This window comes from Watersipora subatra, chromosome 10 (assembly GCF_963576615.1).
Source record: "Watersipora subatra chromosome 10, tzWatSuba1.1, whole genome shotgun sequence".
Taxonomy (NCBI): domain Eukaryota; kingdom Metazoa; phylum Bryozoa; class Gymnolaemata; order Cheilostomatida; family Watersiporidae; genus Watersipora; species Watersipora subatra.
The window spans coordinates 58,010,490-58,023,583 of NC_088717.1; the positions used below are offsets into that span (position 1 = coordinate 58,010,490).

Genomic DNA, 13,094 nt, shown 5'->3' on the forward strand with positions numbered 1-13,094 from the left:
TAACCAGTAACCAGCAGTACACTTGTAAGTACACCTCATCTTTCACTTAGCATCGTGTCTGTACATAGACTAAACTAACCTACAGATTGGAAGCGCATTTACATTCTAACTGATCTACCGACGGCCATGCTTGGTCGATTGTTCTATGATGTTACTGTAAACGAAAACTAAATCCATTTCAGTGTTCTATGAACAACTATTAATGCTTTCAACGGTGCTGCAATGTGACATTCTTTCCTAAAATCTATATTGTATTACAGCTGCTGAGCAAGCATATAGCCTTGGCTCCAGTTACCAGCTTATCATGCAGTGGGGTCAACAACCTACAAGCTAACAGACCTGTATATGAAGTGTATTGTGGAGACGTTCTTGGTGGGGTACACAGACTTGATTTCCATCTCTAATGGTAGAAGACTGACTATCTACCGTAGTAATTGCTATTTCTGTTCGATCAATTGATTTATTTTTCTATCTTCAAAGTTGACAATCCTAATCAAAAGCAATCATCAGTAATCTTTATTTTATGTAAACAATCTACTCATCTAGTGAACGACAGAGTTTAACAATAAAAATATGACTTGAGCCTTGCACGATGACAGCTGAAAATCGAGCATACTGTCTGATATAACCAGCAGGCGACAAAGTGTCCCTATATTGTAAATTTCACTGGAATGTACAGTAAATGCACTAAAGATAAGAATCGACAAAGATTACACCCGAGTGCTCTCATGCCTAAATATTGCTGGGAGAGGGGTTTGGGTGGCAGAGCATGAAGTAGACACCCCCACTGGGATTGAGCCATACAGATACATCATCCTTGGGACTCAGAGTGCCTATGAAACTGCCTGTAATAAATGTTAGACGATGTGAATTGGCAGCACTCTTATCTATCAACTGATAACTACAGGAATGAATATGCTTATAGAAGGCTCTTAGCTGAGATTATAGAATGTCAGGGATCATAGATTATGACTCCTATGTAGTTTTGCAAACAGCTTTAGGAACTTTCAGATTTTCTACACGTACCCTTCTAGCCACGCATGTGAAATATCTATTCTTTGGTAGATTAAAAGTTACAGCTTGCTCGCACCCTAAAATTTGAAGTGATCCTCTACATGCCACTTTTGACAATAATCAATCATAAGACTTTAATAACGTTTTTATGATTTGTTTAATAAAAATGTTTGCTATGTGGTGAGTGATCTGCCGTCGCCGCATACGATTATTTAAAATAGATGACAATCTCAGACTACATTTTTCAAATGATGTGTTGTATAATACATGTTCTCAAATGTTCACAAATGATCTGTTGTTCTCAATGAATAGTTGCTAACACGTGATGAACATTAACACGGATGTACATCTCAGACTACATATTTCAATGATGTGTTGTAAAGACACAGGTACTTACAATCAATCTCAGACTACATATTTCAATAATGTGTCGTAAAGACATAGGTACCTACAATCAATCTCAGACTACATATTTCAATGATGTGTCGTAAAGACATAGGTACCTACAATCAATCTCAGACTACATATTTCAATGATGTGTTGTAAAGACATAGGTACCTACAGTCAAAATAGTCTCAATAAATAGTTGCTAACACATCCTGCTGCACATTATTAATCGTAAGCAAGCTATCATAATTTTCCTATAACTGTAAGGGGGTAGAATTCAAGTTTGTCGGATATGTGCATGCTGCATATGTAACAAGGAACTGGAGGTATCCAATTAATAAAATAATCTATACTATAAACAGTGACCATCTGAAGCCACACCAAGAGTATCAGGAACAAAGCTGCCTCGTGCGGGATCTGAACTCAGGTATGCCGATTAATGGTCCAGCGCTCTGACCAGTGCACCACTAAATTACTTTATCACATCTGTATTTAAACAAAAGGAATCCATTATCTGCACACATTGAGTCAATAAAAATATGTTACTAACCCATTCTGAGCGTAGTTTTGCTTTGTAAAATCTTTTTTAAAGCAATTTATTTTTAGCAATGACAAGTCATGCTAGACGCATTAAAGCTACAAATTTTTGCTAATTTCAGATATATAAACTTTAGGTGAACGTTTGTTATTGAACAATAATACTAATGAAAGTTATTACTCATATTTTATAGGTACTAAGAATGCCATAAACTAATAATATTGTTTAATCGTCCAACTCGAACGTGCTCGTGGTCTTTTTGAAAATGGCTGAAAAAGTGTTCGTTCTCATTCTGCAACGCATATGTGGTGTTTTTCATGGTTTTGGCTAATGTAAAATTTTGGGATGATTAATTTGGTATTAAAATATATTTTATAGACCATTTGGTTTAAAAGTCATAACGTTTATACGCGCCCCTGATAAATATTATGTTTTATCGAACTAGAGAAGAGCTTTAGAAAAAAAGATTGCCTCGCACGGAAATCACACCCAGGGTGCACAATTGAAACGCACGCGCGCTGCTATTACACCACTCAGTACTCCTAACAATAAACTGGATAGTTCCCGATATACTGATTACTCATGACGATCTCTCAAAGTACACAAGACTGGCGAATGTACTAGTCTGTCTAAAGCTACACGAGTATGCAAGTTATATCTTCAATGGGTGTGCGTCATTTGCTGTTCGTAACGTCTCTGAAACATAAAAACTCATACATAGTTGGATACAATACTCACCTTCGAAAACTTCATAGCAGTCATAGCTGGTAGCAACAGATAGCCCTAAATCTTCTAGTGACCTGTTGATCTTTACTGGGGTGGGACCATCTGTCGTCCTAAGTAGCGCCACAGCCATGGAGTTACCTTTCAGTTCCCTGATGTACGTCTCTATGATCGTTCCCTGTGCACATGAGAAATACAGTAGGTGGGAGTAATAAAACTGCTGATTTCATCTATCAGTACAGTTTCTCCATAGTTCTATGAAGGAAGACTATTTTCTTCTTATTGCTTCCTATTATAGCTTCCCTTAACCTTCATTTCCTGAAATCTCTCAGCTAAACATGTTTCTGAAGATATTAGATCCTACTTACATATCGTATTAGGAACAGTAAATAAAACCCAAAAGCTTTTTGCTAAGATAAAGCGCCGATGCAATGTATTGCATCTGTTACAGCCATATAGTTTTCTTTCAGCTCCTTATGGATGTCTCTATAACCTTTCCCTGTGCAGGTAAGAGATACAAGGGTGAGTAATAATACTGCTTGCTTCAGGCTCCATTAACATATCTTAGCAAATGTTTCAATGAATATCTCCGTATTTTCATGAGAGTCGTATGCTCCCTCCTTAGTCCTACCTATTATAGCTATACTCAACCGTTTCTTTCATCACTGAACCAAACAGACATGTGTCTCATGATCTCTCTTCAAACCTGCACATCGTACCAGAAACAGTGAATGAAACCCAAAATATTTTTTTAGCGTAAAAGCATAGATGCCATGCCTCGCTTCACCCCAGCAGATACACTTCAAATGAAAATAACCAACAGTGTTATAACTGGAACAGCTCTGTTGAGTTCTAAAGTTGATAGGAAAGCCCACCAGGACACCCAGGTGCTCTCTGATAACCAATGAGAGTTTGTAGCTAAGATATACCTTGAAAACTCTCCTGCCTTGCTTGCCAAGAGGGTCTTGATTGACAGCGATGACATTTCGGTTAAGAAGAATTTTTGCGGCGGAGGGGTCTATGTTCCTAAGGTCAACTGACATGATCAGAGGTGATGCGTATATAGCCCAGAGAGCCATTTGTGCACGCCACTGATCATAAGTTATGCCAAAGTCCCCAATGATTAGCTGTAAATAGGCAGAGATGTACAGAATATGCCTTTAATATCTCAGAATAATGCAAAGTTTAACTGCCCGAGATCACAAACCAAAGATATTGCAGAGAACAAGCAGAAATCTTTCTGATAGGCTTCTGGCCATATTATAATAGAACCCAAAACTTTGCCATAACTAATGATTAACACAAACAAAATAAAATCATGGAAACGCTCAGAGGCCGATTGTGAAACAAATATAATTTGGTTATTTGTGACAAAACTTTTCTCTAGAACTCAACTTTTAGGCAGAAACAAAACAAAGTAGTGATAACTAGTCACACCTCATCAGGATCGTTGTATTGCCCAGGACCAGCTATCTCAGCGAATTTGTCGGTATTGTTGCCATAGTGATCTATAATCGAGTATACGCTGCTCCAGTTATCCTGTATGTCTCCATAATTTCTCCAAATGTTGCAGTACTTGGCAATCGTATCATAGGGCGGCTAAAATTTACAAACATGTCTCTATAAGTCAGAAATACAATAGCACATCTGTTCCAAAAACAATGCAGTTTTGTAAACCAATAAATGCGCACTTTCGCAGTTCTGCTTTACATGGTGTTGAAAGAGTATTAAACCTTTCTTTTTTAAATTTAAAGCCATCGATTCCAAGGAAACTAGAGTAAATGATGAAAATAACAAAGACAATGCTTTTTTAGAACTAAGCAAGAAATTACAAAACGCAAGCAAACATCTTCGGATTATGTCATTAAAAAAATCTCCGAGGTCGTCAAGTAATTATCGAGAATAAAATGAAAATGTGAACAAAATGACAGTCTGAAGCCAGTGAAAATGGAGAGGCGTTATGACTGGAACAGCTCTGTTGAGGTCTAAAGTTGATAGAACCCATCAGGACACCCAGGTGCTCCCTGATAACCGATGAGAGTTTATAGCTAAGATGTACTAGCTGATACTAGCTAAGATATACTAGGTGATGTCTAAAACAAAATGTGAAAAAATACAGCATATAAAATACCACATATAAAACACAGCATATAGAATACCACATATAAAACACAGCATATAAAATACCACATATAAAACACAGCATATAAAATACCACATATAAAAAACAGCATATAAAATACCACATATAAAACACAGCATATAGAATACCACATATAAAACACAGCATATAAAATACCACATATAAAACACAGCATATAAAATACCACATATAAAACACAGCATATAAAATACCACATATAAAACACAGCATATAGAATACCACATATAAAACACAGCATATAGAATACCACATATAAAACACAGCATATAAAATACCACATATAAAACACAGCATATAGAATACCACATATAAAACACAGCATATAGAATACCACATATAAAACACAGCATATAAAATACCACATATAGAATACCACATATAAAACACAGCATATAGAATACCACATATAAAACACAGCATATAAAATACCACATATAAAACACAGCATATAAAATACCACATATAAAACACAGCATATAAAATACCACATATAAAACACAGCATATAGAATACCACATATAAAACACAGCATATAAAATACCACATATAGAATACCACATATAAAACACAGCATATAGAATACCACATATAAAACACAGCATATAAAACACAGCATATAAAACACAGCATATAAAACACAGCATATAAAATACCACATATAAAACACAGCATATAAAATACCACATATAAAACACAGCATATAAAATACCACATATAAAACACAGCATATAGAATACCACATATAAAACACAGCATATAAAATACCACATATAAAACACAGCATATAAAACACAGCATATAGAATACCACATATAAAACACAGCATATAAAATACCACATATAAAACACAGCATATAAAATACCACATATAAAACACAGCATATAGAATACCACATATAAAACACAGCATATAAAATACCACATATAAAACACAGCATATAAAATACCACATATAAAACACAGCATATAAAATACCACATATAAAACACAGCATATAAAACACAGCATATAGAATACCACATATAAAACACAGCATATAGAATACCACATATAAAACACAGCATATAAAACACAGCATATAAAACACAGCATATAAAACACAGCATATAAAACATAGCATATAAAACACAGCATATAAAACACAGCATATAAAATACCACATATAAAACACAGCATATAAAATACCAAAATAAAACACAGCATATAAAATACCACATATAAAACACAGCATATAGAATACCACATATAAAACACAGCATATAAAATACCACATATAAAACACAGCATATAAAATACCACATATAAAACACAGCATATAGAATACCACATATAAAACACAGCATATAAAATACCACATATAAAACACAGCATATAAAATACCACATATAAAACACAGCATATAAAATACCACATATAAAACACAGCATATAAAACACAGCATATAAAACACAGCATATAAAACACAGCATATAAAACACAGCATATAAAACACAGCATATAAAACACAGCATATAAAATACCACATATAAAACACAGCATATAAAATACCACATATAAAACACAGCATATAAAATACCACATATAAAACACAGCATATAAAACACAGCATATAGAATACCACATATAAAACACAGCATATAAAACACAGCATATAAAACACAGCATATAAAATACCACATATAAAACACAGCATATAAAATACCACATATAAAACACAGCATATAGAATACCACATATAAAACACAGCATATAAAATACTACATATAAAACACAGCATATAAAATACTACATATAAAACACAGCATATAAAATATCAAAGATATCCCTAAGTTAATTTAAAGTTTATGTAGGTTAGACAAGCTCTGTATCTTTATCCCTACCATTAGACTATGCACCACCCATCTCCTGTATCTCCTGTGACACCAAAGCTACACCCCTATACAGCCAACTCTAACGTAAAGACAACCTGACCATACACCACCATTACCTATGCACCACCCATCTCCTGTATCTCCTGTGACACCAAAGCTACACCCCTATACAGCCAACTCTAACGTAAAGACAACCTGACCATACACTACCATTACCTATGCACCACCCATCTCCTGTATCTCCTGTGACACCAAAGCTACACCCCTATACAGCCAACTCTAACGTAAAGACAACCTGACCATACACCACCATTACCTATGCACCACCCATCTCCTGTATCTCCTGTGACACCGAAGCTACATCCCTATACAGCCATCTCTAACGTAAAGACAACCTGACCATACACCACCATTAGCCTATGCACCACCCATCTCCTGTATCTCCTGTATCTCCTGTGACACCAAAGCTACACCCCTGTACAGCCAACTCTAACGTAAAGATAATCTGACCATACACCACCATTAGCCTATGCACCGTCCATCTCCTGTATCTCCTGTGACACCAAAGCTACACCCCTATACAGCCAACTCTAACGTAAAGACAATCTGACCATACACCACCATTAGCCTATGCACCACCCATCTCCTGTATCTCCTGGATCTCCTGTGACACCAAAGCTACACACCTGTACAGCCAACTCTAACGTAAAGACAACCTGACCATAAAAACCTTTTTATTTCTAGCGACTATTACTCTATTTAGTTTGTTTCTAGGAATCTAGTTTTTACATCCTTATAGAAAGCATTTGTTAAATTATCTATGTAATTACTTGAAGGTCTTTGGGCTGTAAAACGAATTAAATGAAGTATTTGCACCAACATACGAAACAAATCACAAAATGAGTTAAATTCAGATACGATCGTGGACCAAAAACGAATCAACAGTTATAATAACAAGCTAACAACATCTACACAGATAAGGGTTTAAGGTACTAAAATATCTAAATAACTCACAGTTTGGATATATGCTGGCCAGCTGCAAGAGTACATTATTGGTCGTCCAGTTTTGTTCAGGGCCTTTGACATTGCCGGGTATCCTGAATTCATACCATGTAATTGGTGTGAGTAGAAGGCATGAAATCTTATATGAAAGAGATAATCGGATAAAAAGTACTTAAAGTGTCTATATTCTAAATTATTATAGTTCCCTTTCAAGCACCTGATAATTGCACAAACATGTAACAAACTTTAGTGCTAGCTTGTGACACTCTACCTAATTTGCTGCTCTTATTACTCAACTATTATCCAGGGATTACGTGTTTGTCACAATTTCCATTTCTATAACATTTCCATAATTCATTTTCATATTATTTCCATTTCCATAACATTTCCATAATCTATTTCCATATTATTTCCATTTCCATAACATTTCCATAATTCATTTTCATATTATTTCCATTTCCATAACATTTCCATAATCTATTTCCATATTATTTCCATTTCCATAACATTTCCATAATTCATTTCCATATTATTTCCATTTCCATAACATTTCCATAATTTATTTCCATATTATTTCCATTTCCATAATATTTCCATAATTCCTTTCCATATTATTTCCATTTCCATAACATTTCCATATTTTTTCCATTTCCATAACATTTCCATAATTCATTTCCATATTTTTTCCATTTATATAACATTTCCATATTTCTAAAATAAAATTTCCATATCCAATTCCATAAAAATTATGGAAATATTTATGTTTATGGAAATGGAAAAGTAAACATTTCCATAAAATGTTTAGCGATCCCTGGTGTGTACGTATGTGTGCGCGCTTGCGTGTCAAATGAGCGTGTGTATGTGTGCAATCGTCAACTCTTCCCGAATATGTGATTAATTTATACATAATATGAATATGATATTTGCTTGCTAATATACTTTATTTAGGGTCCAGGCAACATCAAAACTGTATGCTACCATTGCCTATAACTAAGCCAGAGACGATTTGAGATGTTTTGAGAGTTTCTTTCAGACTCCCTTAATAGTTTCTGTAAGACCACTGATGTTAGCTGGGTTTGTGTGTTACCATTGTCCGTACATGTAGCCAAGTCCAGAGACAATTTGAGTTAATTTCTTCCAGACCACTTTAATAGTTTCTGTAATACCATGGATGTTAGCTGGGTTTGTGTGTTACCATTGTCTATACATGTAGCCGAGCAAGAGACAATTTGAGTTAGTTTCTTCCAGACCCCTTTAATAGTTTCTGTAATACCACTGATGTTAGCTGTTTGTGTATTACCATTGTCTATTCATGTAGCCTAGTCTATACAATATAACTCCCCTCTGTTTATATCTTGGATTACGTGTATGTTACAATTTCCATAATTCAATTCTATATTATTTCCATTTCCATAAAATTTCCATAATTCATTTCCATAATTTCCATATTATTTCCATTTCCACACCCTTTCCATAATTTATTTCCATATTATTTCCATTTCCATAATATTTCCATAATTCATTTCCATACTATTTCCATTTCCATAAGTCATTTCCATATTTTTTTCCATTTCCATAACATTTCCATAATTTATTTCCATATTATTTCCATTTTCATAACATTTCCATAATTCATTTCCATAGTTTTTTCCATTTCCATAACATTTCCATAATTTATTTCCATATTATTTCCGTTTCCATAACATTTCCATAATTCATTTCCATATTTTTTCCATTTCCATAACATTTCCATAATTCATTTCCATATTATTTCCATTTCCATAACATTTCCATATTTCTAAAATAAAATTTCCATATCCATTTCCATAAAATTATGGAAATATTTATGTTTATGGATATGGAAAAGTAAACATTTCCATAATATGTTTAGCGATCCCTGCTATTATCACTCTTTTCTATCTCTGTTACACCCCACTACAAACATGAGGTCACACGCTATGAGGTCACAACCATGGAACAAACATGCTTGTCACCTCAGATGCAATGGCTACAAGCAAGAGCCACATTTTACTTTTCTGTTTAGAGTTGCGATACACTCACCGTATGCATAGTAACTGGCATTAGCATAACAGCCATCCAATTTAAGCATGTCCACTCCCCAGTCAGCGAATGTCTGCGCATCTGTTTCAAGGTTTGCATAACTGCCAGGATAACCAGCACAGGTTTTTGTGCCAATGTCTTCATAAATACCAAACTTGAGTCCTAAATTATGTATCTGTCAAAAAAGATTGAACAATTTCTAGCTACTCCGATCATGCAGTACGTTCCATCACCCCTAACGTTTTTTAGCCCACTGTACTCACCAAAAGATCTACTTCCTAAACCTCTTTCACAAAAAGTGGCTAGTGTGTAAGTTACTAAGTGTGTAAGTGACTAGTGCGTAAGTAATTAGTGTGTAGAGTAAATTAGAGAATGTGATTTCAACAAAAACAAACCAAAATTCAAGCTTCATTAGAGTCTATAGTGAAGTTTGAGAAGTTTGCAAGACTTCTCAAACTTACTAAAAACATATGCTAATATTTTTTGGCAATTTAGTGCACACTAACAATTACATATGAACAGGTTCGCGCAGGTTCGTGCGCGCACACACTACCAAACCATTATTGAGTTTATTCACGCATTCGTACCTTTGCAGTAAAGCACACTCTGATCATGTCACCAACAATGTCATAGAATTATTGTCCAGTAACAGTATGAAAAAGTAGAGTATTTTTGCACAATTGCAAAAATATTGTGTGAAACTCAGTTGCACAATAAACTGTGCAACTGAGTTCGACACACAAAGTTCTTCATGAGTCCAGAAAAGACAGACATCTTTAAAAAGAAATTGGATGACTGCTTACATATGCAGCTAGGGCAGCGATGCCACTTGGAAATCGGGCAGCATCTGGCTGAAGTTTGCCGTTACTATCGCGCTCTTTTGCTAGCCAGCAGTCATCTATGCTGACATATTGATAGCCGGCATCCTTATAGCCACCTTGTACTATCTTGTCAGCCATTGCTTTTATCAGTTTTTCGCTGAAACATAATGGAGACAAATCTATTGTGGTTGTATGTGAAATGTGTCATTTTTATAATACTTCCTTTCATTTAAATAGTTGAAATGAAATGTTTGGCACACTGTGAAATTTTGGTAGATATATAGCTGACACCAACTCAAACGCCAACAATGCATGAACCATAATCTGGCATTTACAACAAGTCATGCAAGCATAAAAGGTGGCAGCAAAGCAACAACACAATGTAGCAGATGAATTCATTCACGTAGCAAATAACTCCATGTATAAATGAATTCAAAATGTTGATTTGTATTTTGTATGGATATGCAGCTGCTACTAGCTAACAGTCAATGATTCTCGGAGTCCTTTTTATTTAGGGTGCTTGAAAGGCCATAACTAAACTACATTTGTCATACATTCCGTATATGGCACAACAAAAACAGTCTGTGTTGTAGCTGATTGACGTGTATTTGTGAACGTAACAAGGAAGATTTTCTCTCACTATATGAAATTTCACTAATCTTACACAATACTATTAATATCACAAGTATTTATCTAGTAAAGTAGAATTCTATTCGTACAATAACCTTTCAATTTTACAAAACAGAAATCGGAGGCAAATCATGCGATTGAAAAAGTTGGTCTATGTAAGCAGCCTAATCATTTTAAAAATGATTACCTGATGCAATTGTCGGGATCATTGAGACAATCTGTGTTACAACGAAATCTTTCCCACGCCATCCAGCCCATAGGAGGGGTGAGTGCCAAACCATTGTCAAGTGAGAAAGTTGGTTTAGAAAGAGCAAGCAAAAGCAGTGGCATCAAACGTAACACCATTTTATTCAGAGTCTAAATAGTAAATAAGCAATAAACATAAGCAACATTTTTTTGTATAGCAATGTTATATGACGACTAAAAACACAATCACGCAAGCAACGTTTCAAATAAGTGATCAAATACCTAACCGAGTTTAAACAGTTATAAAGCAAACAATTAAAATATATTATCAAACTAAACACCTACAAAATATCTACGGTTACAGTTTATCACATCAGAGGAAAAAATCAAATGGGTTTTATATGAAACATAACGTATGCTTGACAATATCGGTGATGTTGCCAAAAAAGAACAAATATGCAAAAACCGCACAAACACATATACTGGTATTATTCATTTTGTTCAAAAAGAAAACCGACACCAGAGTAAATACATGAGTTCAAGGGGAGGCGCATCTGTCAACAACATGGCACAATTTGAACGAACTCGGACACGCCTACAATCAAGTGAATAAACACCAAATATTGTATCACACAAAATGCTTTAAAATTTTATTACGTCTAGCGCACGTCAAGGGGTTTAGTCATAGATATATAAACCTATATATCTATGGGTTTATCTGTCTATGGGTTTAGTTAAGTCATACCAACGTAAACATGAAGAAAACTACCATTACCAAACCATTACATAAAGTGCGATAAAACAGCTTCACGATACATGTATATTTGTATATTAATGTATATTTGCAAAATTTAGAGCCTATAATAAATGCTTATTATGCTTATATGTCCGCTAACGATGATGAGCTTCATCGTGTAAGAGTTATCGCATCCCTCTGGCTGGTACACGACACCGAACATCAATAGGTTGGAAGAGAAGAATACGTGTACATGTACATATTGCGCATGTAGTTGTTAACGTAAAAAGCGGGAGTCATCTTTCTTTTTCAAAAAAGGCATATAACTTCTATACGCAAATACTTGATGGAAATGATGTTAGCTATAACTGGCCATAACTAAAAATAACTGCACAAGGTAGGCGAAGGCTAGTAATGCTGGTTAATTCCTAGACTAGTTTAGTACCTAATCAATGCACGATATGATTCCAAGGTTTCATGTCGTATTGGAGAGCCTCCAAGCTTCTCTAATACAAAAACATGATATTATACAGTACTACCCAATGATATTTTCCAGTAGGTTCTGGTAGGGGTCTGGCTCTCAACAATCTGAGAGCAATCTGTCTATCTTTCAACAATTTGAGAAAAAAGCCACGAACCTTTCTGAATTTTCTAAGCCGTGACAAATACTGATTAATAAGGTTCTTCATTTTTTTAACTTCGTCTGGACTTTCGCCATATAAGCATTATGCTCCAGCTTATATGCATGCAACTCACTGGTAGTCTGCAGTTCCGATAGTGTATTGGTTTTCAAAATATACACCTGAACACTCAGCATGGCTCGCAGTAAACATCTTACATAACTACTAGAAACCTATCATTATCTTATCTTATTATCTTTACATCACAAGAGAATCAACTATCATAAGCAACCTTGTAAACGCTATAGGATGTGAGCATATATAAACATATATTGAATTAA

The 13,094-nt window shown here is 34.8% G+C and overlaps 2 protein-coding genes across 2 annotated transcripts in view; one reads left to right on the plus strand and one right to left on the minus strand.

Annotated features, from left to right (window-relative positions):
- Positions 1-588, plus strand: part of LOC137407258 (telomerase protein component 1-like) — a 48,656-nt gene extending 48,068 nt beyond the window's left edge. Inside the window, exon 49 of the mRNA XM_068093866.1 lies at positions 261-588. Coding sequence (XP_067949967.1) covers positions 261-404 — 144 coding nt within the window. The 3' untranslated portion in view covers positions 405-588. The remainder of the gene's footprint in view (positions 1-260) is intronic.
- Positions 494-11,605, minus strand: LOC137406642 (alpha-N-acetylgalactosaminidase-like). Its single transcript, XM_068093247.1, has 8 exons — positions 11,399-11,605; positions 10,564-10,738; positions 9,761-9,935; positions 7,712-7,794; positions 4,100-4,261; positions 3,592-3,789; positions 2,678-2,840; positions 494-845 (listed from the first exon to the last, which is right to left on the minus strand). The coding sequence occupies exons 1-8, from the start codon at positions 11,554-11,556 to the stop codon at positions 733-735; spliced, it is 1,227 nt and encodes a 408-aa protein (XP_067949348.1). The 5' UTR covers positions 11,557-11,605; the 3' UTR covers positions 494-732.
- Between the last annotated feature and the right edge of the window lie 1,489 nt (positions 11,606-13,094).